The sequence below is a fragment of the Hippoglossus hippoglossus genome, chromosome 23, assembly GCF_009819705.1.
Source record: "Hippoglossus hippoglossus isolate fHipHip1 chromosome 23, fHipHip1.pri, whole genome shotgun sequence".
In the NCBI taxonomy this organism is placed as follows: domain Eukaryota; kingdom Metazoa; phylum Chordata; class Actinopteri; order Pleuronectiformes; family Pleuronectidae; genus Hippoglossus; species Hippoglossus hippoglossus.
In genome coordinates, this window is record NC_047173.1 from 11,155,968 (window position 1) to 11,183,499 (window position 27,532).

The 27,532-nt window shown below is 41.3% G+C and overlaps 1 protein-coding gene across 32 annotated transcripts in view; it reads left to right on the top strand.

The window, feature by feature from the left end:
• cacna1c (calcium channel, voltage-dependent, L type, alpha 1C subunit) overlaps nt 1-27,532 on the top strand; it is a 185,937-nt gene that overhangs the window by 42,611 nt on the left and 115,794 nt on the right. For all 32 annotated transcript variants that reach the window (XM_034578140.1, XM_034578151.1, XM_034578139.1 and 29 more), the window contains exons 2-3: nt 17,344-17,773; nt 24,162-24,267. In XM_034578140.1, coding sequence (XP_034434031.1) covers nt 17,344-17,773; nt 24,162-24,267 — 536 coding nt within the window. The remainder of the gene's footprint in view (nt 1-17,343; nt 17,774-24,161; nt 24,268-27,532) is intronic.

Sequence of the window (27,532 nt, forward strand, 5' to 3'; positions counted from 1 at the left end):
TGGATTTAAATGGAGCTCATTAGCTCGTGGTAGCCGTCAGAGGCCCCTGCACGCAGAGGACACACACACACAGGCACACGGATTGTCTTGTGTACATACAGTACAGGCACATATGAGCGCTTCTCCATTTTTCTTTTTACAAGAGACGAGGTAGAGAAGGATGGAAGTGCAGGATGGTGAAGAGGGAGAACATTGGTCGGATGGATCGACTGGCAGGGTAGCAAGCTCTGCAGATGGCAAAGATACTTGTGTGTGTGTGTGTGTGTGTGTGTGTGTGTGTGTGTGTGTGTGTGTGTGTGTGTGTGAGTGTGAGTGAGAGTGTGTGAGTGTGCATGTGTGTGATTTCTGCCAGTCGTACCCCTTCCCTGCTTGTCCACCCACTCAACATATGTCTTCTCCTGTCCCTCCTTCCCTTCTCTCCTAATCCATAATCCTTCCTCATCACTATATTTTGTCGTGTCATTTCTACCAGTGATCTGTAATGTGTGTGTTTGTGTTACAGAGAGAGAGAGAGAGATTGCCCTTTGTGCTCCACTTCAGCGCTTTCTGATGTATTTATATCCATAAACACACACATACACACACTGTGCCTTTTTCACTCTGCAGCCAAACTCTCATCAAAGGGGCGTTTGATATCGTCTTCTGTTGCCCAGGCCCCACATGGGTGGGGGTATAAAGAGCAGGGAGGGGCTGAGGCATAAACCCAGCACCCACTGAGTCTCAGAACTATAAATCTGAAAAAGGCGCTTTGTATTTGTCAGTCAAACATTTTGCTAATCTTTGTCGAGGAATTTCACATGAGGGTTTTCATGCTTCGGCTCTAATTTGTCAGAATTTGTTTACAGGCTGATAAAGAATAAAACATTGATGATATTTTTTTTAAACTAGGATTTGCTCACTGCATTTTTGGCATTTTAGTGTAGATAAAGTGTGGATGATATTCTGATCAGCTCATAGATCACATTTTCCCATGAAGATACAAATAAAGACATTTTAAGAGTTTTACATGTTTTTCATATATATAAATACACATATTTTTGCAGGCCACACATTTTTTATACCTAAAATTGTGCCTACACTATTTGGTGCCTGTATGAGGAAATATTATTATTACCACTGGAAGTATCATCCCTGTCACTCAGGTATCCCTACGCCCTGCCCGATACAAAATAGTACAGTGTCTTTACAGTCTTTTGCAGTTTCCACTCAGCTGCTTCTCATACAAACATTTTCCCTTATAAGAGAGTGTGTACATACATAAGTACACACTGTGCTAATTTACATGGGGTTAGGGGCTGATTCGTCTATTCAAGCTGTAAACTTTTTTTTTACAGTTTTTCACAACTTAAACCAAAAAGGTGCTCGGTTTCTGCCTCTTTATTCCCAGGGCCCCACATCTCCTGCTGGGGGAGACGTGCACGCTGGGTAGGAACCTGAGTCATAAACCTAACGCTCCCTCCGAGACGGTGGCGATGTCAGACTGTTGGGCTAAACTATGAGAGTACATTCATTAGCGTTTTATTGCTTTGTAGCCTCGTCGATTAATCACAGGCGTGCAGACACACTTTTTACGGTTCGGAACACAAAAAAAAGTACTCAGAGGATTGTACAGCGCAGAGACTGTGTGTCTGTTGTGTGGGTCGTCTTCGCTCGGGAACGCACAAAGACATTACAACACATGTGCTTAGTTTGATGGCTCCCCGGTGCACTGTATACTTCAGACACACACACACACACACACAATGTATTCCTACCTCCTGTGAGGACACTTATTGACTCCACAGTAAAATGGCGTCACCTCCAGTCTGCTGATGAAGGTTTTATTGAAGGAATCTTAATCGTGGTTAATTGTAGTTTCATTTATAGTTCCAGGGCCATTCTGTATTTGAGGCGCATCTGCTGATAATGACAAGTGTTTCGAGAGGAATTTGATGGCGTGCTCGTGTTAAGGACCTCAGCAAAGTTATTAACCATTATACAACACTTTTTTATTTGCAGCAGCAATGTTCTGCCTTTACCTTTTTGACTAATGAATTCCACAGCTTCAGTTATTCTACACAAATTCATAAATTAGCCCGTTTCCACCTTGTTTCTCAATCTTCTTGACCCTCACAATAAGTAGCTGCCTCTCAGACGAGGCGTGTCGTAATCGGGTGTTAAATGGTAGAAAATTGGTGCGGACAGAATTTGTCAGCACAAACACGAGTGGGAAAAGAGACGAGCGTAAATGAAAGGTCCTTTTGTATTTCCAGAGCCGGGCAGATTTATAGAGTGAGTGAGAAAACAGGTGCCAAGCTCTGAGATGACATGTGCTCAGTATTTAACAAGTGCAGAAATGGATTGAGGAGGTTGTGACACTGATACACATGAGCTGTGTCTCAGTCCAGGGGCTGCATCCTTCGGAGGCTGCCCCACTAGACTGTCCCATTTCGAAGGCCCCTTCAAATGCAGCCGACAAATGCGTCCGTTCCATCCCTGAGAAACGAAGGCTCCAACAGGTGGATCCTTCTCGGCCAAACCTATCCCAGGATTCATTGTGCTTCAGTAACCGATCGTTTTTTCGAAGAGGTAAAGTGGCGCCGGCAAACGACAAGAGGTCTGATGCTTGAGTGTCACGCTTCAACTCAACCCACGCGACCCACGAAGGAGACGGTCTTCGTGGGTCGCGTAGATCTGAAGTTTGCATCCTCCGAATCGAGACACAGCTTCCGAGACACATCACCGTAGATTCTTAATGTCAGTAACAATCCAAGATGTAAAGTGTATGAGACAGAACAGACAGCAGACTTATTGTTTCTTTAGTGTCACTCTGTGTATTCAGGCGGCAGAGCAGAGGGAAAGTGACCACACCACAGCATCATGAGTTGCACTGAGCATTATGGAACAAGTTATACTGAGAGGCCCCTTCCTATATAACAAACACTGGTTAGCATGATGTTGCGAGAGGAGCTAACACCTAATCATCAATTTCTGAGGTTCAGCCACGAGTGAAGCCGTGATAATCAGCGGGTTATTGAAATAGGAGCGTGAAACACGCGAAGAGAATGCGATACAAGGAATTCTGTTGTTTCTCATTTTCTGGATATTCACCTCAGTGTTGGCTCCACTAATAATGGATCTTTCTGAGTAACCAAAGTAACAAGTCAAGGTTGGATACATGTGAACGACCGGACCAGGTGAACAGCTGATTAGTGCTGACTGTTGTGAGATGGTGATGCTGGAAACGCTGCAATCAAAGAACAAAATTCACTAAATGGTCTTGAGCTAATTTGTAAAAACAATAACTACATTCACAGAAAATGTTGACTTTAAATGTTTTATATAATAAATGGTATTTGTGTTTTATCTGGTGTCTCTGTGCCAGTTGGGAGGATTTGTGCAGAGCAGCTTTGTATCGTGTTTTGTTAGCAGAGCACACAAAGTCATTAAAAGGACAAACACAAAATCATCCCGCTGTAGGGTTATGTTTTTGTTTTTGTCTCGAGAAGCCTAATGTCTAAATTTGCATTTCATCTAAAAGACGGCTTTATATTATAAGGTTATGGTTTTATTAAGGTGTTGAGCATTAGTTATTAATGGTGTTATGTTAAACAAGTGGCCGTGTTTTTCACCCGGTGGGGCCGGTTAAAGTTCAGGAGCCGACTCGTCTCCAACAGTCAGAGGCAGCGCAGCTAAAATTATACACACCTTGTTTGTTATATGATTGTAAAACATTAGATTCAACTCTAAATAGAATATAAAAAATAACAGACTGAATTGAATGCTGTGAAATATTAATCTATTGCCCCTAAGATAAGTACAAAATATAGATTTTAGTTTTTTTGGGCCTAGCTCACAAAAAGCAATGTTTCCCATAGGAGGTAGATGAAATTGAAAATAGCCTGGTACAGTCATGTTTGAATTTCCTTTTATTTAAAACCCTCTTAAATAAATAGAAATGTTGCTTTGGAACATAGGGAGATTTCAAAGGGAGAAAAAATCTCCCTCTTTGCCATCTGTCTACAGTTACTGCAGCCAAATATACATGAAAGATATGCGTCAATATGGCCAACATCATAATACCTATCACACATTTAAATGTGCTTCCCAGCAACGGCTAAAGTGAGCGTGTTATGACTCCAGAAGCATGTATTAGAGTTATGTATAAACAGGCTATGGCATGTCTAGGGTTTATTTTTGGCATAAAGAGCAATGCAGAGATGCTATTTCAGCACATCAGCAGCAAAACAAATCACTTCTTACAATTTAAATCGGCAGTAGCTATGTTTACGCTATGTTTTCACTTATCCATTACATTAAGACTATGTTTGCCGAACTTAAATGAAACTTTTTGACCCCACAGGGTTAAATCTGTGTCTTGGAAAAGTAGTTTTAGTAGTAGTACCAGTTTTTTTTGTCAATTCTCAGCTTCATATTAATACAGCTGCACACACTTCCTCCTGGCAGCCGCCCAGTTTAACCACTGTCTCCAACTGCTGCAGCGGCTGGATGATCCCAGTGGAGCAAATGAGGGTTGCATTCCTTGCTCAAGGGCTTAAACTTTAAGCCCTTGGCGAAAGTGATCGCCCAACACTCCCTTTAAGCCTTAATGCGAGTGTTGGGCGATCACTTTCTCCATGCAGAATTTCCATGTCTGTCATAGCATTTTTTAAAAGTTATTTCTCAACTTAAACCCCATGGTAGTCTGACGGAGTGAATGCAGAGTGTGGGTATAAACCTGCCATTGTCATCTCGCTGCCAGTCTGTTACTGTTTTCAAATGTGGCTTCATTACAGGGAACATGAGCCGAAAATGGAAAGTTTTGCTAAAGATTTGAATCACACTTATCGTCAACACATATCTTTTACTGTTTTTCTGATGTGTTCTTTGCCATTTTAATGGAAAATAACTTTACAGTACAGTTTTGCCATTCACACATTTATATAGTACATCACTGTCTCAATCACACATCACACACTATCGGCGCTATCGGTTTTAGCATCTTGCCCAAGGACGCAGAATCGAGGACCCGGGGATCAAACCACTGACCTTCTGGTTAGTGGATGACCCGCTCTTCATCCTGACCCACAGCTGCACACAGTGACAGCGACACTGGTCGTCTTCCCTCGAACATATTCCACCAAAACAATTTCCCCCCCTGATACTATACTTTGCAGGGGGCCGTTACATCACTGCTTACCGCTACCCAAGATGATTGCTTGCGAGCTGTTTTTCCTCTATAGCAGAATAATAGTAATATGCGCAGCCAGAGGATTCTCCGGCGCTGACACAGCACTGTGGACTGTGACCGAAAATACTCTTGTAGTTTGCATTCATTTTTTTCCCCACATTTTACCTGCAGTACAAGTCTACTGTTTATTCATATGATCCTTAGTTTTTTTAAGAGCTTCAATTGGACATTAAATTAGCTCAAGCATGGATTAAAGTTGGTTAAAACAAACCATCTCTGTCAATGTTCACTTGTTTAGCCAAGTGCTTGTGCCATGGTAACGCATCCGCTGTGAAAGCTTATGTAAAGTGCACCGGAGCCTTTTCATTTCAGGAATGCCACATAAATCACATAAAGTCACATAAATTGAGAGGAATCGTTGGAAAACTTTCAGACTCAATTTTTTCCCATATTTCACCTTCAAACATTGTGTTTACAAGATGACTGGAGGAAGCGGGCGATTGAGCGTGCAAGCGATGGTTTGGTTTGATGCCAAAGTTGCAGCGTTTGCAGCCAAAGCCGACATCCATCAGTGTTTGGATTGTGGACGGCGATGTTTCTCAAAGCCTGGATGTAGAATCGATACCAATACAACAATACAGCAATCAAACCTGTAGAAGTAAAAATACATCGAATGTGGCAGTGTTTTTTATATTTTTTTTGGTTCAAAGGTCACATTTGTCTTATGATAATTTGTAGCAAGGCAGACACAAACCAAAACCAGGAAGGCAGATAACAACAAATCGTTATGAATATAAAATACACCTCATAATCAAACATTATATGATATTTGATGCTATAAAAACAGGGTAAAATGTCCTGGCAGATACATGTACATCTGATTGGTCGAGTGGTTGTACAGACAGGACCTGGGCTCTATCCCCTGATCCCTACAGCAAAGCGTTTGTATCTGGAATATTTTCTCTTCATCTCTGGACAGTGGGAGGAAGTGGAGACGCGTCCTCATCTTAATAAACAGTGTACGCTAAGAAAAGGTTGACGAGTTGTCAAAAAAGGTGAAATTCCTGTCCCTTCCTGTCTGCACCTTATTGTATCCTAAACACTTTCTATTAGCAACGTGCAGGAGGCTGCACGTAACACATTAGGTATTCCAGACACTGGTTGATTCCGTACAGGTGGTCATTTGAGGCTCAGCTGCATCACCATGACCTTGCCAAGGTTATGAGTTCCATTCAGTGGGACTTACATGCACAATAATGCATGCAATCACTTCACCGCGAGCAATTTGGATGAGAGCGTTGCCTGAATGGCATGTGCGATACATTACAGGGAGACCACTGTGCCCTTTAGTGGTGTAAAGGGCAGATGTGAAGAGGGACAGCGGGAAGGACAGGCGGGAAAAGACGGGGGAGAGAGAAAAGGGAAGTGAAGGGAATAATAACTACAGAGAAGTGGGAGCAAGGGAATCTGGCTAAATTAAATGAACCCATCACTGTATGTCAACGCACCTAAATTTGTCCCTCAAAGAGCAAAAACACACATTTCCGAGGCTTTCGAATGACAGCAAACTGGATGAAAGTGTCAGCTAAACGGCTCGCATGGAGATCAGCAACATTAGATGTAAGGAAGCGACGCGCAGAGAGAGACAGGTAGAGAGACAGTTTGTAACTGGGTTACTCTGGCCTCACATCTCTCCACTGCAGATGAATATTAATAAGTGGTTATTAATATCTACTGCCTGTGCCGTGTGTGTGAATGTGCGTGTGTGCGAGGTCGGCATGGAGGCGCAGTGTGAGCAAGCCTTCCTCCTCCTCCTCCTCCTCCTCTTGCTTCTCCTCCTTCTCCTCCTCGTCCACACAACCTGTATCTCCATCATCACTTTTGCTCTTCTTTCCTCCTCCTCCTCACGCTCACTTACTTCTCTCTTTCTCACAACTTCTACATTTTCTCGTCCTCTTTTATTTATCCATCTATCTCCCTCTGCTCACCCCCGCATTCGCTCTTCCTGTCTATCACGGCTCCTTATGTTTCAGGGAGGGAGGGAGGGAGGCTGCTGATGCCTTCGATGGCGTTGGATTTGTCATAAATCAAAGCAAAGCGACATCATCATTTGTCAGTTATTTGATACATTTCCTCCATTGGCGTTATCTAAAGAAGAAAACGTCTCAATCATTTTTTGCGCAATAAAGTGATGTGCAGCTGTCACAATCTAATGTGCAGTAACAGCAATAGATTAGAGGTAGACGTTGTTATATTTAGCTGCTTTATTAAAGAGACCACTCCCCTTTTCCCCCATGGCAATTAGCAGTCATATCCAGCCAATCAGTGGATATACTTATTAAAGTATATATACGTGTGGATATACTTATTAAAACCCAATCACAACTTGCCTCCGTTGCCAAAGATTGATCCTCTATTTATGCATCTGTACAACCAACATGTCAAAATGATGAAGCTGTGGTTTTATAAAGCGTTGCCTGGCAACGGGATGGGAGATCATGACCCCAGAAAGTTTCTGCACATGTTTAAGAAATACTGCAGCACATAAACCTGCATTAAAATCATAACTCTACACTTCAGTTTTTTGTATGGATTGAACAAGCATGATATCACAGGTGCTTATAGATAGATTTTCACAACTGGACAAAGCAGGCTAGGTATCGATCTTCTCATCTAACTCGTGGCAAGAAAGTGAATATGTGTATTTCCTAAAATGTCAGATTCAGGCAAAGTTAGGGAAGGACTGATGTAGTAGTAACATACGGAGAAAAGTAAAACAACCCTGAAGCACAAGATGGCAAACCCAAGATAATATGTTTATTCTGTTCTATGATGTCACAGTCCTGCACAAACCTGACCCCTTAACCTATGACAATATGTTCTTTGGATTAAAGATTTGCGTAGTGCGGACTTAACATGACCCCTAAAACATAACTGGCAAAATAACGACACAGTCACGCATACGCAAATGTGATGCGAATATCGCGAGTCAAAGTTCACCAAAGTTTGAACTCTTGAACGATTTCCTTCGCCACAGGAAGCAAATGTTTTAATCCCCTCATCACTCTCACAGATTAGAAGTGGACGGAAAAGACCTCGGTTCGCATTCGTGTGACCGCACCATAAATGGGCTATTTTTGAGGCGATGGAGCTGGAAAGGCAGAAAATGAACTGCTTAAATTTTTATTATTTCAAATAAAATAAAATTAAAACATCAAATCCATAGTTTGATGCGTTTAATATTTCAGTTTGGTTCATGTACATTCACTTAGCAATAAAAATCATGTGGAGGGAAATTCACACTTTCACCCCGTCATGAAAAAAAAGGACCTTGGCTCAGATTATTCAACCAGCCCGCCAAGGGGCTGATTTGATTCAACTTCCAAAAGTATTAAACAGCTTAGAACCCTGCGGTCTTATCTCCCACTCAAAGTTAACCCTACGAGGATTTATTACAATAGGTCATTGTTGTAACTATCGTTAATTGAACAGGGCGACATGTCAATTATATCATCGTCCCTGTGAGCTGTCTTGATTCATTTTCCTGAATTCCAGCATTTAAGTGAAAAACTGCATTCATTGTTTTTTTTATAACCAACATAATTGATTTTCTAGTATTATATTATTATTATTAAGTCATAGATTAAAACACACATAAGCCCCATCTTTTAACCTTATATTTCAATGACAATCTTTCCTCTTTGGCCTCATGGGAGTATGAGGACAACATCCAATCGGTTTCTCAGACCCAATGATTGACAGATCGAGGGGCCGGGCCACGCCGTAATAAACTAGAAAGTCCAGATGACAGTGAGCAATGTGCTGTTGAATACTGGGAACAAGTGCATAATTCATACATGCGTATTCCCTTGGCATACGTGTGGGAGAGCGTGCACGCACACCCCCACACACTTTCTCATTTCCCTTCCACTTCACTTTCCCACTTCAGATAGTATGTTACAGTTTAATGAATAAATCCATATACGATAGGCGTTTTGAAAATCCAGGGCTCGGTGCAATGAAAAGTGCAACATCAGCAAGGAGGTTCTTGAAAAAAGGAAAAATAATAATGTCGAGCATCACGAGGTCCTGTAGCCCTTAATGAAAAGAAGTAAATGCGCCCTGATATCTTTTTGTTGACTGGGTTGGGGGCAGGGGTTTGTTCACTGCTCCAAAGTATTCAGATAAATGAGAAACACTTTATTCTGAATGTGCAGTAAATTTCCCTTCACAATAGTCCATCCTTTTCCCCATTATTATTGAATACATCTCACAGTATAGTACGTTTTCCGTTTTAGTGGTTGTCATGTTTGTTTAGCCGGCACCTTTCGTCCCTTCATTCAATTTGCCACTTCATGTGTTTTTCTTGCAAACTGCACAGAAGTCACGCTCATGCTGTGTGGTGTTTTTTGTGTGTGTGCACATGCACTTCTGCGTGAGCGCATACTGTAATCATCTGTTTCGGAGGTCATAGATCAAGGGGAGCAGGTGTGTGTGCACGTGCGTGTGTGTGTGAGACTCTGTGTGTATCTTGTCTTTCAAGGGTAGCAGGTGTGTGTGTGTCTTGTCTTTCAAGGGTAGCAGGTGTGTGTGTGTCTTGTCTTTCAAGGGGAGCAGGTGTATACGTCCATGCGTGTGTGTGTAAGCTTGTGTGTCTGTGCATGTAGGGGAGCAGGTGTGTCTGTGTGGTGTGCTCAGTCGGCCAGATAATGGGCACATATGGACGGAGGGAGAGAGAGGCAAATGAGAGGTACACACACACACACACACACACACACACACACACACACACACACACACACACACACACACACACACGGTTTTTAGCCAACAAAATTTATGCACAACTGATACAGGAGAACTGAATTTAACGTGTGTGCTCGTGTGTGTGTGTGTGTGTGTGTGTGGTGAGTGGTGTGTATGACACATAAATTGGATAAAAATAGTATTAGGCTTACAACCAGTATTTTTGTTCACAATGGTAATGAAGGTTAAGCATGATGGGATGTCATACATGCCCTGAAAAACACTGAAACGGTGGCAATCACATTTTTCATGCCAAAAAATTTAACAAGAGTCGACCTCCATTATGCTGTTTTATGTTTAATGTTTGAGTCTAAATCAGAGTTTAAAAATGTCTGTAAAAGGCAGTGAGGAAGCAGCGGTCTGGCAATGAATTAGCCGCTCTTTTTAGTCACAGAGATGGTTGGGGGCAGGAGCGAGGGAATAATTGTCAGCAATTTGAAAATGACAGAGAAGGAAGGGTCGGGAGAAAGAGTGAGATGCAGCGAAGCAAGCGAGATAGAGAAAAATGAAGAGATGAGGTGGGGGGGGCAGATTGATGGAGGAAAGGAGGAAGGGTGCGCGGCTGAAAATGAACTTGTCCGCCGCTGGAGAGCCAATGGAGGGAGTGACAGCTTTATGGATTAGGGAGAAGGGAGCGAGGAGAACTGGGAGGAGAGAATAGGAGGAGAGGTGGTGTTACAGGAGGAGGAGGGGTGGGGGGGGGGGGGGGGGGGGGACTGGCAGTTAATGTGGAGAAAAGAGGAGCTGGAAAGGAGTTGAGGAGAGATGGATGGAGTATTTGGCAATGATGAGGAGAAGGAAGAAGGGAGATAAAGAAGATGAAGAACGAGCAGGGAGGGAGATGAAAAGGAGGTAGAATAGCAAAAGCAGGTCATCTTTCAAAAGGCTTGACAATTCAGCTGGGATAGAGTGTGTGTGTGTGTGTGTGTGTGTGTGTGTGTGGGATCATACAGGTAAAACACCATTGTTCAGGCTCGATGTTGCAGACTTGTGTGTGTGTGTGTGTCCCTCAATAATTAGTGTCTGATCAGGCGTCATCATCAGTTAAGTGACTGATAAATATCATCAATCTCATCCTTGTCCACTCAAACAAGTCCCGACTGAGTGAGCAGAGGAGAAGGAAGAGCAGCTGGAGGGACGGAGTGAGAGATGAATGAATAAAAACAGAAGAAGGGGACTCTGAGGAGACGACATGAGAGGCTAATTTACGGTGGGATGATTGGATTGGTCCCGATCTTTGTCATCTCGTTGAGCCAATTAAAGGAGAAGTGCGAGTTATGACTCAGGAGGTCTGGTTGAGGGTTTTCTTCTTCCACTGATGCAGTTTTTGCTGCAATAACACTGCATTTGTTTGTGTTTTGATCAGTTTGTAGAATACCGTTGGTGTGTTGGTGTGTGTGTGTAGCAATAACATTTCATGGCAGAGTGCTCAGAGTTGCGGTGATAGGATCTCTCTCTAGCCTTTATCATTAAGTCGATAACGGCTCGACTGACTTAGGTTTGTATCACAGCTCATTACAGTCTGCAGCTCAGTTCACACTGGAGTTCGGCTCAGTTAGGTTCAATTCAAGTTCAGCAAGAGGGAATGCTGACTGTCTTTACAGTATCAACGGATGTTTAAAGTCTCATAAAACACCCTGTGCTTCATCCTGTGCTATTTTGGATGTTCAAAAATATTGTCCAGTTAAATGAGGACAAAAACAAAGTCATAGGCTGTGTCTCAATTCAGGAGCTGCATCCTTTGGTGGCTGCACTTCATGACCGATTGCGTCACAAGGATGTCCCGTTTCAAAGGCTCCTTCAAATGCGACCGACAAATACATACTTCCATCCCTGAGAAACAAAGACAAACCAATTTTCAAAAAGGTAATGGCGCCGGGTAGCAACGAGACGTTGAATGCTTGAGTGCCACGCTTTTGCTCAACCCAACAGATAACGGTGCACACGTAAAAAAAAAAAAAAGGGGTCACAAAACTTTCTTGTCGCGGCCAACTTTAGCTCTGTTGCTAAGCAACAGCAATATGGATGGAACGAGCTGGTGACGCCGATCACGTAAAGCCTTTGTAGACCAGACAGTTTATTTCGGTTCGGCATTCCCAGTCTACGTGGCCCACGAAGGAGGCGCTCTTTGTGGGCCGCGTCCTCCGAAGGATGCAGCCCCTGAATCGAGACATAGCTGCTTTGGGCCTAATGAACAGAGACTTCAACTCTGTGCTCACCTTAAATGTCCCTGAGGAGGAAAAGTCAATCTAGAAAACTTTGTGTTAGGCTAAATTCAGATCAGTAATCATATCAAATCTATAACAAAAGCAGCCTTCTCTAAATATCCCAACGATCAGAGACTTGATGTCAAAGTGAATCTGGAGAAACTGGTTCATGTTTCTATTTCTAGCAGGCTTCACTGCTGCAGTGGACTTTTACAGGTCTGTCAAAAAATAGCAACCAGGCAGCTTTGACTGATCCTAACTGCAGCTGCTAGAGTGGTAACTGAACCAAGGAAAATCTGAACATACTGTACAACTCCACTCCTCAGATCATTACGTTGGATACCAGTTTCTCATAGGATCAACTTCAAAATTCTACTATTTGTCCATATTCAGTCCCAAGTCACTTGATATCAGATCCTCTGACCCAGTTCGAACCCTCCACACCTCTTAGGCCGGCTGGTTCTGACTCTCTAGTTGTATCTACAGTTGAATATCAACATGGTGAAGCTGTCAAAATGTAGAACCGAAAATCGCCCCTGCTTACTTTTGTTTTTACCAATAGTCTGTCTTCATTTTGTTTTTCCTTTGTGCTCTGTAAGCTTCCATTATTTTTTTCAAACATTTGAACTCTATGAAGCACTTCTTGCTGTGTGAAATACAGTAGGCTCTATAAATAACTTTGCCTTGTCTTGTACCAACATTAGCTCAGCCAGTGTATGCTTTTATCTTAATGTGTGTTTTTCACTGGGTGTAGCTTGAACACATATAATCCATGGTTTTATTTTATTATTACATATACATCTCATGTATATAACGATGTATATTGTATTCATATTATGTTGAGTACCACATACAGTACTTTAAAGACCATGTACACCCACATACGTGTTTCCTGGCTGATTAGAGTCAGCAGATACGGGGCCACATGTACTAATTAGAACGAAAAAGGTGTAATTTGTCCAAACAGCAAATTTAGTGGAGTAGTTTTTCACACACCTTTGCAGATTGATACAAAAAAGGGTCTAATCATCCAAAAGTCTTTAAACCAACTGTGTGAAGGGCCCTTAGTAAGAGCCCCTTTTTCATGGAAGACATTTAGTCACAGAAGCGCCGATATAAATAAAACTAATGGTGGGCTGAAATTAATGTAGCCACTTCAGTCTCATGGTGCTGGCATTGTGCATGCTGGCTTACTAGGACACTGAAATAGAACAGAGCTATTGTTAATTTTATCAGTGACACCTGAGCTTTTACGAAATGGTGAGTTAAAATGTCGTCTGTGAAAAAGGCCTGTCACCCGATCTGGACATAACACATTAGAGGAAGAATTGTGCCAAATTAACGTTTGATTGTACTTTTTGTACAATTATTGACTAGTGAAGTTATTTACACCAGTGCTTTAAGAACAATGATGTACTGAACTTCTATTAAGCCGATATATTTATTGTAGAACCGAGCTGCAACCCTTAATTGTATATTAATACTGGATGCTTGCATTGACTGTAATACTAAGAGTGAATTAGTGTTAAATATTTCCACTCATAAAGTCACATGATGGACAAATTTGTTCCATCTTCCCTCTCTTCCTTTATTTTCTCTCCCTTCTCTTCCAGTTTCCTCCTCTTCTCCTTGTCTGTTTTTGTTTCTCCCTTCTTCATCCTCCCTGTTTCTCTCTCCACCTTCTCATCATCCCTTTCCCTCCTCCTTTGTCTTCCTCCCTTCCTCCCGTCTTCCTCATCCTCTCTCCTTGTTTTCCTCTATCCCTTCCTCTTCTCCCTCTCCCCTTCAATCAAAATCATATTTCCACGGGCTGCTGTTTTTTTTCTTTTTCTGCCCCAGCAGTATAGAGAGCTGCTAATGGAATTACAGTCAGTCACCACAGTCTATCATACGATACACACACACACACATTCACGCACACACACACTTACTCGCACAACAAAAACATGCATATGCATGAAACAGGACAGACGCACAGAGAGATGCCTGGTCAGACAGACAGATTAGTGAGCTCAGTATTATTAAACTTTTACTCTCCTCTAATCCTCACACTCTCACTCATGAAGCGTGCACACACACACACACACACACAGATACAAACACACACTCTCAGTGGGGTTCACCCTGCGAGAGGGCCAGGCAGTGAGAGATAAACTGATCAAGCCGCGGTACAATATGCTGAGAGTGATTACGTGTGTGTTTGTGTAAGTGTGTGTTTGTGAGTGATAGTGAGTGAGCGATGATGATGATGATGATGATGATGATGATGATGATGATGATGATGTGCAACAGCAGGAACAGGAGGCAGATATTAACTCGCACAGGAGAAAAAATATTTACATTGCATTAAAATGTTGCGTGTTTGTGTGTTTTCACAAATGCATATATGATAAAAGTAAAATCCGCGTTGACATTTCTGTGTTTAAATGCCACAGAAAGCCTCGAAAGCCACAGTGTTGAGAACAAATAAATCTACTGACTCCATTTGTTTTGTGTTGCTGATGTGAGCAGCAGGTTCCTGCAGCAGCTGCACAGGTGGCCACAAAAAGCTACGTCATGACACACCTTCAAGTGAATTACTGTTATTATAACTAATGCATTAGTACTTTTTCCAATTACAAGCAGTGAAACCGTTTGCATTTTAAACTGCAGCAGTATAAAATGTGCTAATACTGCAGTAACGTGTCTTAGTTGTCTTCTTAAATGGTAAGAAGGGAGGCAGGTGCATAGCGGTTACCATCTTGTGAGCTAATGCTAACCTGCACTAACAGAGGAAGAATACGCCTTCTGGTAATGATGCATATGCTCTGTCTACTGCTCTATAGTGTCAGCTGATATTCAAATTTTTTTGTTTAATCTCTTTTTACTTCATGTATGTAGCTGTATGTGTTTCCATGGCTAAGCTAGTCGCTAACTGCTACAAACAATTCAAGCTAGCCGCTAACTGCTACAAACAATGCAAGCTAGCTGCTAACTGCTAGAAACAATGTGAGGTAGCTGCTAACTGCTAGAATATATGTAAGCTAGCTGCTAATTTATAGAAACAATTAAGCTAGCTGCTAACTACTTGGTACCATGCTAGGGGGGCTACAGCTAATTTCCTAATCTTCTAGCCTGAGAGCTGTGAAAAACAATATATTTTTGTGTGATACTATTTAATTATTATAGATTATAGAGTTAACTTTCAATTAGTAAGTAAAACAATGAAATTTGCTCTACTTCCACAAGTTGCTAAAGTAAAATCATGCACATGAACGCATCCGCAATTAATTCATTACATTTTGTTAATAATACTAATACTTTGACAATCCAACAGTGTACAGGGCTGTTACTTTTAATGGAGCATTTAAAATTTGTTTTATTTAAATAGTGAGGATTAAAACCTATTGCACCACTTATTGTAATGCACATTGATGCAAGCCTTAATTTTTTATGCAACTAATTATGATGTGAAGCTTGTTAAGTAAAACACATTTTAATTGAGTCATGAATCAGTGAGAAGTAACTTGTCAAACTCTCCTAAATGGGAGTTTGGAAGGTTTCAAAGTACATAGTAGATGTATATATTACAGTGTACATTTACACATTCACAGAGTTTGTTGTGTACTTTATATAAACTTTAATACAATTCTGCCCTTGAACAATTGGGCTTTACAAGCAAATGTGTCAAGAAAAACGTACTACTTCTTATATTACTTTTGTGTATACCCAAAAACAAACTACCAGTTTTGCTGGAATTGCTTAATTATCATCAGGAACTGGGACTTCTTAATATCACTAATATACTGTAGTTTCTCTGAAGCATTGTCAGACATATTTTACATTCCATGTGCAGCTGCATGATTATCTTTTATATTAATAAATGTTAACACAAAGTACCACAAATACAATATGCTTTGTCTTGAGCCAGAAAGTGTCGGGCTACGTTGTTTCAGAGTGTGTGTTATCTGGTGCAGGGTGAGAGCATTTGTGGAATCCTTGTTCAGATGTCAGAGGCAGAGAGGGGCTGAGGGGTTATTATAGCTGTCTTTAATATGGCTAAGCATACAGGATGGATAATCCGCTCTCACTTCTTTTTTACTTTCACATAGTCTTATTTTTACAACTCCTATGTAATCTCAAAGAGATTATTGTAATTCTGTCCCTCAATTCTCTCTCACATTCTTCTGTCATTCCACTGCGTGCATTTGCTGTCTGCAGTCTTTTCTCAGACCTGAACACAGACTGCGTTTCCCCCTTACAGAGTGAACACTCAGTTAGGAAATCAATGAGTTAAAAGTATAAAGTTTTATAAAAAATTCTATAAAATGATTGCAATGAAAAAATATACAGTAAGTAAATAGAAAACTGTACAAATGCAAAGGTGCAAAAAAGTAAAGCATGTGCAAAGTAGATTTACAGTAATTTAGAAGTAAATTCACCTTAGTGTGCAAATGTGATGAAAAATCGATTATGGGAAAATGAACAGCAGTTTAACTGAGTATTGATGAAGATCGGTACAAAAGGAGGAATTATAAGATGTGTCTATGATGTCGAAAGTATTGAAGAACTTTTGACAGCATGATTTTTTGCCCCCGGTTTGTGTATGTGGTTCTAAAAGTTGCATATAAAATCTTTTTTTAGCTGTGTGAAATGTGACTTAACCATGAAAAAGAAAAAAAGGACATGTTGGACAAAGGAAACTGATGTTTAGTGTTTCAGATGTATTTTTAAATTGAAATGAAATGTATAATTTTTTTAGCAAAGTGAACGTTCACTACACCAGCCAGTGGTTCTGGTCTGTTGAGTTGTGTCGTGTGTGTGTGTTGACAAAAAGTGAATATAGACAACAAAACCAACACAATATGCTGAGAAGCCCACAGGGTACAGTTAGCTCTGTTGTTTCTGCTTGACAGATGGGGAGTATATTAGTCATCAGTGGATTCTACAGGGAGAGACTTTAGTGTCACTAACTGATGTGTCAACAACTCAACAATTCTGTTGAAGCCTCTAAAGTTAACCACCGCCAGATTATAGCAAACTGAAACACTGTAGAAACATGTGTGTTGTATTAAATCAACAAGTGAATCACTTACTCTCTACAGGAAGGGATTCAAGAGCAGTTAACATTTCTGATTGTCTAATTTGTTTCTTCTCCTTCTCCTCATTCCTCTTCTCCAGGCTCTGACTACTCTCCCCCTCCCCCCCTGCCTCGGCCTCCTCCCCCCGGCCTGACAAATGAGCACAGCGGCGGTGGCAGCCATGGTGACCACGGTGGCGGAGGGGGCGGGGTCAATCACGGGGTGGGCGTGGTGGGCCTGGCTCCGGAGCACATGGCCACTCCGGGGGCGGCCCTGAGTTGGCAGGCGGCCATCGATGCTGCACGGCAGGCAAAGGCGATGGGCAATGCTGTGTCGACCCAAGCAGGGCTTGGGTCGGGAGGCGGCGGGCCCATCTCCACGGCTAGCTCCACGCAACGGAAGAGACAACACTATAGCTCCAAGCCCAAGAAACAGACAACGACGACAGCCACAAGGCCGCCACGGGCCCTACTCTGTCTTACGCTCAAGAACCCCATCCGCAGGGCCTGCATCAGCATCGTAGAGTGGAAGTATCCTTTACTAAACATGTGTGCAGGTTTGTTTGCAAGGAGGAATAACATGCACTAGGTTTATTTTGAAGACACTGCAGTGTTTTCAAAGGCTTACCAGTGACATTCCTGTTGGATAGCCTGATGCAAACCTGTCCAGAACCCATCGTCTCAAGCTGGTAGTTTTCTGAGCTACTTGTCTTTCTCTGGGTGCCCTCATGTAGAAAGATTGATCCAAATCAGGCAGAGGAAGTCAGTTCCCTTTAAAATAAATCTCTCTTCAGAATGAACTTTCAATCCAGGAGAAATAATATCTAACATGCTAAAGTTTTGGTGCTGGTGGGAGTGGGGTAAATAGACAGAAACATCATAAGAGATATGTAATTGTAATATTCTTTGATGCTACAATTTGTTATTACAAAATTAAAAGCATACGGTATGCCGTTCTGTCCACATTATGACCTGATTAATTTGCAGGTTAGCTCCATTGGAAGTTAAATGTTTTTTTTTTCATTATGAAGATGAATTTAAAGTTTCAATTAATTTCATTTAGAGAGTAGTTTTCCTCCTGAAAAAGATAACCGACTGGCTGTAAATACATTCTGCAAATCTCACTTACAAAAACTGTAATAATGTATGTGTGGAACATGCTTCGTATTATGTCGAACCATAAACTTTAGAAAAGCTCTATCCAATGTGATGGGAATGTATGAATGGATGCTGGGTGCAGGTAGAGAGAAATCATGTCAATTTGTTAATATTATTATTACTTTACGTTCTCTTCTAAGTCTCACGTAATATGATTCTCCACTTACTTGTTTTAATCCTTTCTCTCCACCCTCCCTTTCTTTTTATTCACTCTCTCCTTCATCTGACATTCTTTTTTTCTGTTTTCTCAAAGGAGTATAAAACAAATTCAAATTTTCATCCCTCCCTTACATCTCCCTATAGCATATCTCTCTCCCCTAGCTCTTCCTAACTGCATTCATCCTCTCTCCCCCAGGTCCATCTGTTCCCCTATCACTCCTTCATTCCCACCATCCTCCACCTCAGAGTCTCTCCCTCTGTCCACCCAAATCCCTTTATTCCTGCTGTTCCCACATGCCCTTCCTCTGTACCCTTCCTCTCCTCTGGAGTTTTCTCCCCTCTTTTAAGCTGCCAAACATAATGACTTGGTTCTCCCTCACGGTGAGATAGAGGGAGAAAGGCAGAGGGACAGAAATGGCCAGTGTCACAGTGAAAGTGATCTATAATAGGACAGGGCCCACATGAGCTCACCAAGAGCATATTCACACATCATCCTGAGAGGAGGAGAGGAAGAGGAGGGGTCGGGGAAATTAGAAGGGCAGGGATGTGGGCAGGACATGGATGTTGACAGGAGAGATGATGAAGGAGAGAAGCTGAGGAGGGAGGGATGGAGGGACTGAGCGGATTGAGGGGAGGATGGGAAAGGTAAACAAAAAATGACAGAGCAGGGGAGGGCAAATAATGAGTATGGGAGGGGGGAGGTTGAGGATGTAGGGTAATCACGAGGGGGGAGAGGACAGAAGCAGAAGGCAGAGACGATGCATTTGAAGAGGTGCACATGCTTGTGTGTGATTGCATTAGGTAATTATCAAAATACATAAGCTGCAGTAGTATTCAACTGCACTTTTCACAATAATGTTAAATATCTAGTTCTAACACTGACATGTTTTTTTAAAAACAACTCTAAATTTCCCATGGGAACCGCCCAGTATTTGTAGATGTTTGATTCCATACCATTGGGTACAGAGCTGGTCACCTTGCACCTCAACTGTCCAGTTGTGCTGATGCTAATAAAACTGAAAGAAAATTAGCGCGCATAAACCCTCAGGGTCATTGGAAAAATCTCACCAAAATGACTGATGAGCGCTCACACCATTACCCACAATTCCCAAAATTATTTATTTATACAGCTTTGGTGGGTGGAATGGAATATAAAGAGAGAAGGGGAGAGAAAGGTAGGGGAATGAAATGAGCAGAGGAAAGAAGAGGGACATTAAAATGGGCTCTTAGGGAAAATGAGAGATAAGAAAAGGAGGAAAGGGTAAACAGGAAAAAAATGAAATGAGCATAACAAGCGAAATTACAATAGATTTTGTCGTCCACCCATCAAACTGTCAGTCACGCTGCCTGCTTCACAATCCAACCATTCTACTTTGGGATGTCCTTCAAAACTGTAGTCTTTGTCTGCTTAAACATAGCATATATTTGAAGGTTGGTCTGTGTATGACTTTTTAAACTGTCAGCATTCATTCTGTGTGTGCGGTTATGCATACATGTGTTGTTTGTATTCTACAGGCTTTAAATGTGTGTGTGTGTGTGTGTCCTGTATTCTGGGAGTACCTCTGTCTCCAGAGATAGCAGATCCGAAATCTTCCTCCTCTGTTACCAAGACAACAGCTACTGCTCTCAACAGGTCGATGGGGCCTGTCTGAGCTCAGACATACACATGAAACACACACTTAAATTAGATAACACACGTACTTACATGCAGATGAAAAAGGGCGATGAAAACACAAACACACACATACACACACACACACACCTGTGGATGCACACGCACAGCAGCCCTCTCACATGCTGTGTAATTATAGCATTCAAGCTTTACCTGCACACTGGCAAGGTCAGAGCAGGTGCAGGTGTATACGTCTAAATACCACATTCTCCATATGAAATCACACTAAGTACTGGTACTTTTAAAAGGTCTCATTGAGCGCATTTACACACACATGCACACACTGTGATTCCTGGCTAACTGCTTATATATAGTATCAGGTCAAGAGAGGTTACACTATTCAAATGCATTTTCAACTCAATCAGGGAACCAGATAAATACTGTCAGCAAGACACGGCTCACTTTTGGACTTATAGTAGTATGATATATATTATACGTGATATCAGTATATCCCAGGTTTCTTATTTGGCTATGTGCAGATATAAGATAATCTATTTCATTGTGAGCTTCATGAGCCAACTGCTGAATGCAGATAATTTCAGAAAACAGCCTCCTGGGATTCATGTGGACGTAAGCATATGCACACTGTTTAGGTAGCTTGTCAAATGCTGAATGTATATGCCAAATCACATGTGGCTGACAGCAGTACCCTGTTGAATAGTGTATCACGAGAGCTGTGTAGCCTGCTGAGTTAATGTTCCGATTTTAGTGCCTGTTCTAATCCTGCCTGTCTGGAACTGTCTGTTTTGTTTGGCCTGTGTTAAGGCTGGTTGCAGCTTTCTTTCTGAAACTGTAAAAGTCACCTGCAGTGATTGAGCCGCGACGAGTAAAGAACCGTCTGCAGAACTCTGCAGAACAGCTGCTACACAAAGAGCTGTTCACCTGCTCATTCAGAGTTCAGTGAAGCTCGACTCAGTACACAGAACCCCCAACCTGGAGAATCAGTTATCGTTGCTGTTGTCATGACCGCGCTGTTGTTGTGACTGGCAACATGTGTTCAAATTGCACCAAATTCAACACTACACTTTCTTGGACCCTTAACGATACACATGTCAAGTGGGAAGCTGATAAGATGAATGGCTCCTGAGATATGTTTTTCTTTACAGATAGACTGACTGAGATTTATTGAATAAGTAGATATTGTTATTGCTGTTATTTTATAAATGTCAGACTCACCACCCAATTATCGTTAGGCTAAACCCTTATAATAAGTATTTCTGAAGGATATTATTAATAGATTTAATATTTGGTTTGATTATTTGTTCAGCCTCTCCAAATTTTCCTCCCAAGTGCTGTTTTACTCTCGGCAGCATTGCAGACAGGAGATTTATTAACATGTTGATGGAAGCAGACCTCAAGGGTTTCTTAAATTATGGGTCAGGAACCCAGAATGAGTCACAGAGCTGTTTTTCTGCGGGTGCCCGCATGTCTAGAGTGTGTTTTAATGAGCCCCCTGTACAAGGGTGAGTGATTAACTTCGATGCATTTTGGTCCCATGGCTGAATGAGCTGAATGAGCTGAATGATCTTGTGGCCGTTGATGTCCAAGGGTCAATCCTTAATCCAAACATAAACAAAGTATTAGCCCCACTGTAAGAAAACGAAATAATCTATTTCCTCCTTCTCGCTCTTTTTCCCTCTGCAGGGCAGTTTGTAAACCAGTAATTGACGCTCTTAAAAGGATAGTAGGTCTGTTTCTCGCAAGGCCACACAGCAGGATTGCTACTGTGATTATAGGTGGTACATGACTGTTACAATTTTTAAGTTCACTTCTTATTTAAACTGCAATTTGGTTATTTATTTGTTAAGACAGCTCCTTAATTCTTTGGCTATTTGAACCCATGTACAAGGTTAATAGAATTGTATTGGCTTGAGGATTTTAACAACATAACGCTTCAGAGATTTTAAATGTAAATGATTATGAGGTACCTGGAGGCTACTTAGAAGTTCATATTGAAATCTCTCTGATTTCCAGTAAGTTACCAGGGTCGAACTGATAAAAGCACGAAGGGTAAATTCTTTTTTTGCGAGTAAAGAAAATGTTATCATTTTTGACAAGCTAGCTGAATATTTTCTGTTGTAGGCAGCCATTAGTTCTTAATGCCTCGGTCAAATTTGCAATCTGCAGTTGTTGTTTATGTCTGTTATTTAGCAGCATTACACAAAAACTTTATTGACGTATTACCACGATATTTTGTGAAAGCGTTCGGAATGGGTCTGGGAAGAACCCAACACTCCATTGGTTCTCCCCCTGCCAAAAGTGCCACCTGAGTTGGATAGAAAGGCCACGAAAGTTTGATAGAATGCTTGAATCTTGAAAAGCCTGCGTTCATAGTGTGATGCAGTGTTTTTGCTCATGGCCCGTCTCCTGGATTTGAGGTTCTGACAGCGCAACTCATCAGTACGTTGCTGTTTATGTTTTATTGCAAGGCCTGGAGTCTAGACTTATGTGACATGCAGCCAAGGGGGAGTGGGAAATGAAATAAGGACTAAAGGAAGGAAGGAAGGAAGGAAGGAAGGAAGGAAGGAAGGAAGGAAGGAAGGAAGGTATTGAAGAAGATAGCAGAGGGAGAGCAAAAGGAGGTGGAGGGAGGTGACAGCAGTGGCAGTTACTAATTGTGTTGATGAAAACCAGACCTCCTCTATCTCTCCTTCACATTCTCTCTCTCTCTCCCTCTCTCTCACTTTGTATCGCTCCCTCTCTCTCCCTCTCTCTCTGAGGCCAAAAATAATGAGGTCACTCCCCTCTCAAGGACCGTTCCAAATAAAAACCCTGTGTGTCTCTCTCCACTCTTCTCATTCCATCTCGCTCTCACTCTTTCTCTGTCCGCATCCCGTCTTCCACGCGACAAGCCTGCTCCTCGCTGCACCCATATTAGGACATGTGCTGTCTCTGTCTCTAACCCCCCGCACACACAAAGAGGTCCCTAAGTGATCCAATATGTCTTTTAGTTAACGAAAAGGCAAACTCGGCAGCTTTGATCTCTCTCATTGTGTACACTGCGTGTGCACTCTGCTACATGTGTGTATATATATACACCTCTCTTATGTAAGGATGTATTAGCTTGTTTAAAAATACCTCTTTGTTAAGAGGTATTTGACTTTTCTCTTCACTGAGATCAGAGTTTGTGTTATGTTGTGCTCTGTCAAATGTCCCTGTTAGTTTTTTATCATATTTATACTTTTTTTTTGTTGACTTAAGGTCTGGGCATTTTCGTCTTATCTCGGTCAAAGAAAACCAAAGTTTGAAAACTGAAAACTGTTGACAGTTTAGTCTTTTTCAGTCAATTTAATGTAGCACATAAGATTTTATCTTAGCCTTATCTGATGAAAAACACAGGCTGATTGAGGTTGAATGATTGTGGTATGTTACTCAGAGTCCTCACTTTGCTCCATGTTGTGTGCGGCTGTCTGGTGTCGTCCTGACATGCACAGCAAACACAACTGCTGTGGTAAAATAAACACAAAATACTGTATACTATGCTATTAATACTACTAATACTTTGTCTCCTACTTTTTGTTGGCGAAAACAAAGGGACATTTTGGTAAAGTTTTTATTTTGCCACACACCAAGTAGGTTTCCACTTGGAATCTGCCTTTTTGTGTAGAGTTTGCATGTTCTCCTCGTGTTAGCAGTTTTCTCCAGGTACTCCAGCTTCGTAGTTTGGGGTTAGGTTAATTGGAGTCTCTATAATAGTAAATGTGACTGTGAATAGTCGTTTGTCTCTGTATGTTGGTCCAAGAACTGATGCAGAATCAAGCACAGAGAGAGAACACCCAATAATCATTTCACCTAAAAAAACTCACACAGTGAGTGATGATGATGATGTTGTCAAACGTAACTTAAAAGAAAGGAATCGAATCTAAGGTGCAAACCTAAGATTAGACTTTACTCTGTTCTAGTGTGTATATTCCTTCACTCTCCTCTCAGACCATTTGAGATCATCATCCTGATGACCATTTTCGCCAACTGTGTGGCCTTAGCCGTCTACATCCCCTTCCCTGAGGATGACTCGAACGCCACCAACTCCAACCTGGTAAGTAATCTACAATATTTGAACTACTTTACAGTTGAATGTGCTGATGTGGTTTGAGTAACTTCTCGGCTCATTTTCCAAATCTGGAAGTTTTTAGCTGAGTATTTCTTTTGCTGCTCTGTTCTTTCTTTTAGTTGTTGGTCCGACACCTGAGTTTCCTTTATTGTCATATTATCTTGACTGACATCTTATTAGGTGTGTAAGTGGTTATTTGGTAATTACTGTTCCAGATCAGCATGTCATTTGCACATTTCCAGCTGATTCCAGTGGGATTTGCTGCCATGTACTTAACAGGCAGGAGCAGGAGCTGTTGTTTGAGGCTGTGACTCAAGGTGAAAGACAAGAAGGGTGGAATAAATAGATTGAAGGATGGGGGGGATTATGACGTTCTTGACGTATGATGTAGACCCTGTAGAAAATGGAGGGTTTCGGTTATTTTGAGTGACTTTATTTAATCAAAGTTATGGCATCATTCTCTTGCGGGCAAATAGAAGAAAATAGCTGTAGTGATTGCGAAATCACGAGTTCTTCTTGTGGACTGACTTGCCTTGTTTTGCGGTTGCCAGAATGTCATCGAGTTGAATAGACTAAATGTACTCTTAATTTAATTTAAAGTGAAAAAGTAAAACAGAAATATTTGACTAAACAAAGACATCTGTTGTGTCAAAACAGACCGACTGCTTTTTGCCAAAATTCTTCTCTAATTACCTCAACCTGGATACTCACCAGGGTGTGGACTGTGTAAGTCACTGTGGTGCTGTGTGTATAGGAATCAATATGAATACATATATCTGTAGCATATACGTGTTTGTATATAAGTTTGTGTGTGTCTGTGTGAGTGTGTGTGTGTGTGTGTGTGTGTGTCAGCCTGCAGATGTATGCCAGTGTATTAGTGTGAGGCGGACACTAATCCCTCACAGGCCATCTGTCACTGTCTCTCTTTCTAAGAATGATTTACTGACTCCTCAGAGCTCATGCTGCGGGTGTCATATTGTGCATTGTATATATCAACATGTCCATGCCCTAATTGCTGATCTAGAGAATTGAATTAGTTCTAGTGAGAATTTATGTTACTTAATCTGGATGAGGTGTCTTTTTTAATCTTGGTTTCTCAGAAATTTGCTCTTGGTTTATTGTACATCTGTGAGCAGATAAATGTTTGCATTTGTTTTACTGTATGAATTATCTTTAAATGATATCGTATCAGAGCTGGTATATGAGTCAGTGCTAAATGAGTGAATATGACTGATGGAGGACAGCTGTTTGCATCTTCTCAATCTGTGTTCTTCACCCACTCTCGATCATAATTCTGCTGGAGACATACAGTACATACAGCCATTATATTACTTTTCACGGGTACCAGATCCAACATAAGGCTGTACCATTTTCCCTTGAAAGAAAGTAGCACAAAACAAATGCAGAACAATAAAAAAATTATAATTTCTTGTGTAATATAAATTAGGTAAAGTGTCTCTCAACACTAAGGGGAGAATTTTAATGCTCCTGTTTTTGCTATTTGGAAACAGTATATGGCATGAAGCATGTACACAAGCTCATCTATGCACGCACACATACACACACACTCTTGCATGAAAAATGTGGCCTTGTAATTGTACCTTTTTTCTGCTCTACTATTCTTGAAGTGTTACTTTTAGACCCTAGTGATCCTAACCCTGCCTTGTTTGTGAAAACATTGAAGACATACACACACTCACCCACAAACCTACACACCACCACCACAGCTGTGGCCAATTACTTTACTTTCTGACGGACAGGAAGCAGCGTGCAAATGCACCAGAGACTTAAATATATGGTTGAACTATCTCTCCACGTGTAAGGGAGAGATTTTCTTTAATGTTGAAGTATGTATATGTTGTTACTTTGAGGGGAATTCGCTATTCAGTATTGTAGTTCTTTTTTTCTTTTTAATTTTAATCACTATGCTTATTCCTCAAACACTTAGCCGTAATATTAAGTATTTCCTGTGTACCATGTAGGCCAAAATATGGAATTAATGATGACCTAAGATAGTGGGTTTTATGATAAATATAACCTACCTTATTAAATGCAAGTCTCAAAACAAATGCACATCACATTTAAAAACAATGCCGTCATTGGCAGAAGTGCATCTTAACATCGTGTTTGCAATATTTGCATTCAGTGTCACAATTGACCTTATTCAGTCCCGTCATTGTGCTTGTACGACCGTAATTAAACCTAAGACTGCCAGAATCCATATTCCTTCCCATTGGCTAATTTGCCAGAGTGTCTATTGTGATTTTCATTATAGTCACATTTTAGTCATTTAGGTGATGGGTTCATCCCGAGATGTGACTGTTTTGCTTAAACAGACTAAATGAGTCACTGTGCACATTCGGGAAACAGAAACCTGTAGAAACCCTGTAGAAAATTAAGAAACCCTTTCACTCAATATAGTTATTTCTTACATTGTCATCGTTGCATTTCAGTGCAAAGTGTGAGGTTAAATATAGATATAAACATTAATCATTAATTATCATAAAATATAATATGCGTTGGAGCAGCAGGAGGCTTTTAAATATTCCCTACATCAAAGCTCTTTTAATTCAGCTCACCCTAGACCCACTGTGTTGATTCACGTTTGTGTCTCACCCTCCTTCCCCTTCTGTCGAGTATTTGTTCTCTTTTAGTCATTTGGGGTTCCATGTTCTGCTCGGCCCCCCCTATGGTTTTGTTTTCTCACCCACACGGTCTTTATTTCCATTTGTAAATAAACTACAGTTTTATCTTTTCATGAGCGCAAAACAGCTGCGTCATGACTGCAGATCAGTATCTTGATGATGCTCTTTAGATTTAGCTGTGACCCCATGTGTGATCGAGCCTGAGTTTAGAGAAATCAATATAGCGCCCCCTCGCCAGATTCGCACAGGTCCTTCTTATGTAATACCAGAGATCTGTTGTATTGCTCCCAGTAAAAGATTTCTATTTCTGTCTGCATCCCATAATGTGCCGCTCTGTCTCCTTGACGACATGCCCAATAATAGCAGCGGGAGAGGTTGTCATGGATATGGTAACCGTAGTGATGCTCCTCATCTGTCCTTGGTTGCAGAGGAAAGACGGGGTAGGAACCAAAGTGTGCGAGAGTCTCTTCTCTCAGGGAGGAAATAGATGCTGCACTCGGGCTACTTCTGTTTCAGAAACAATATTTTTAGATAAAAATGAGAAACAAGTATGTGAAGTTTGAGTGACAAACTTCTTTTCACTCTACACTCTTTTTAATTGTCTT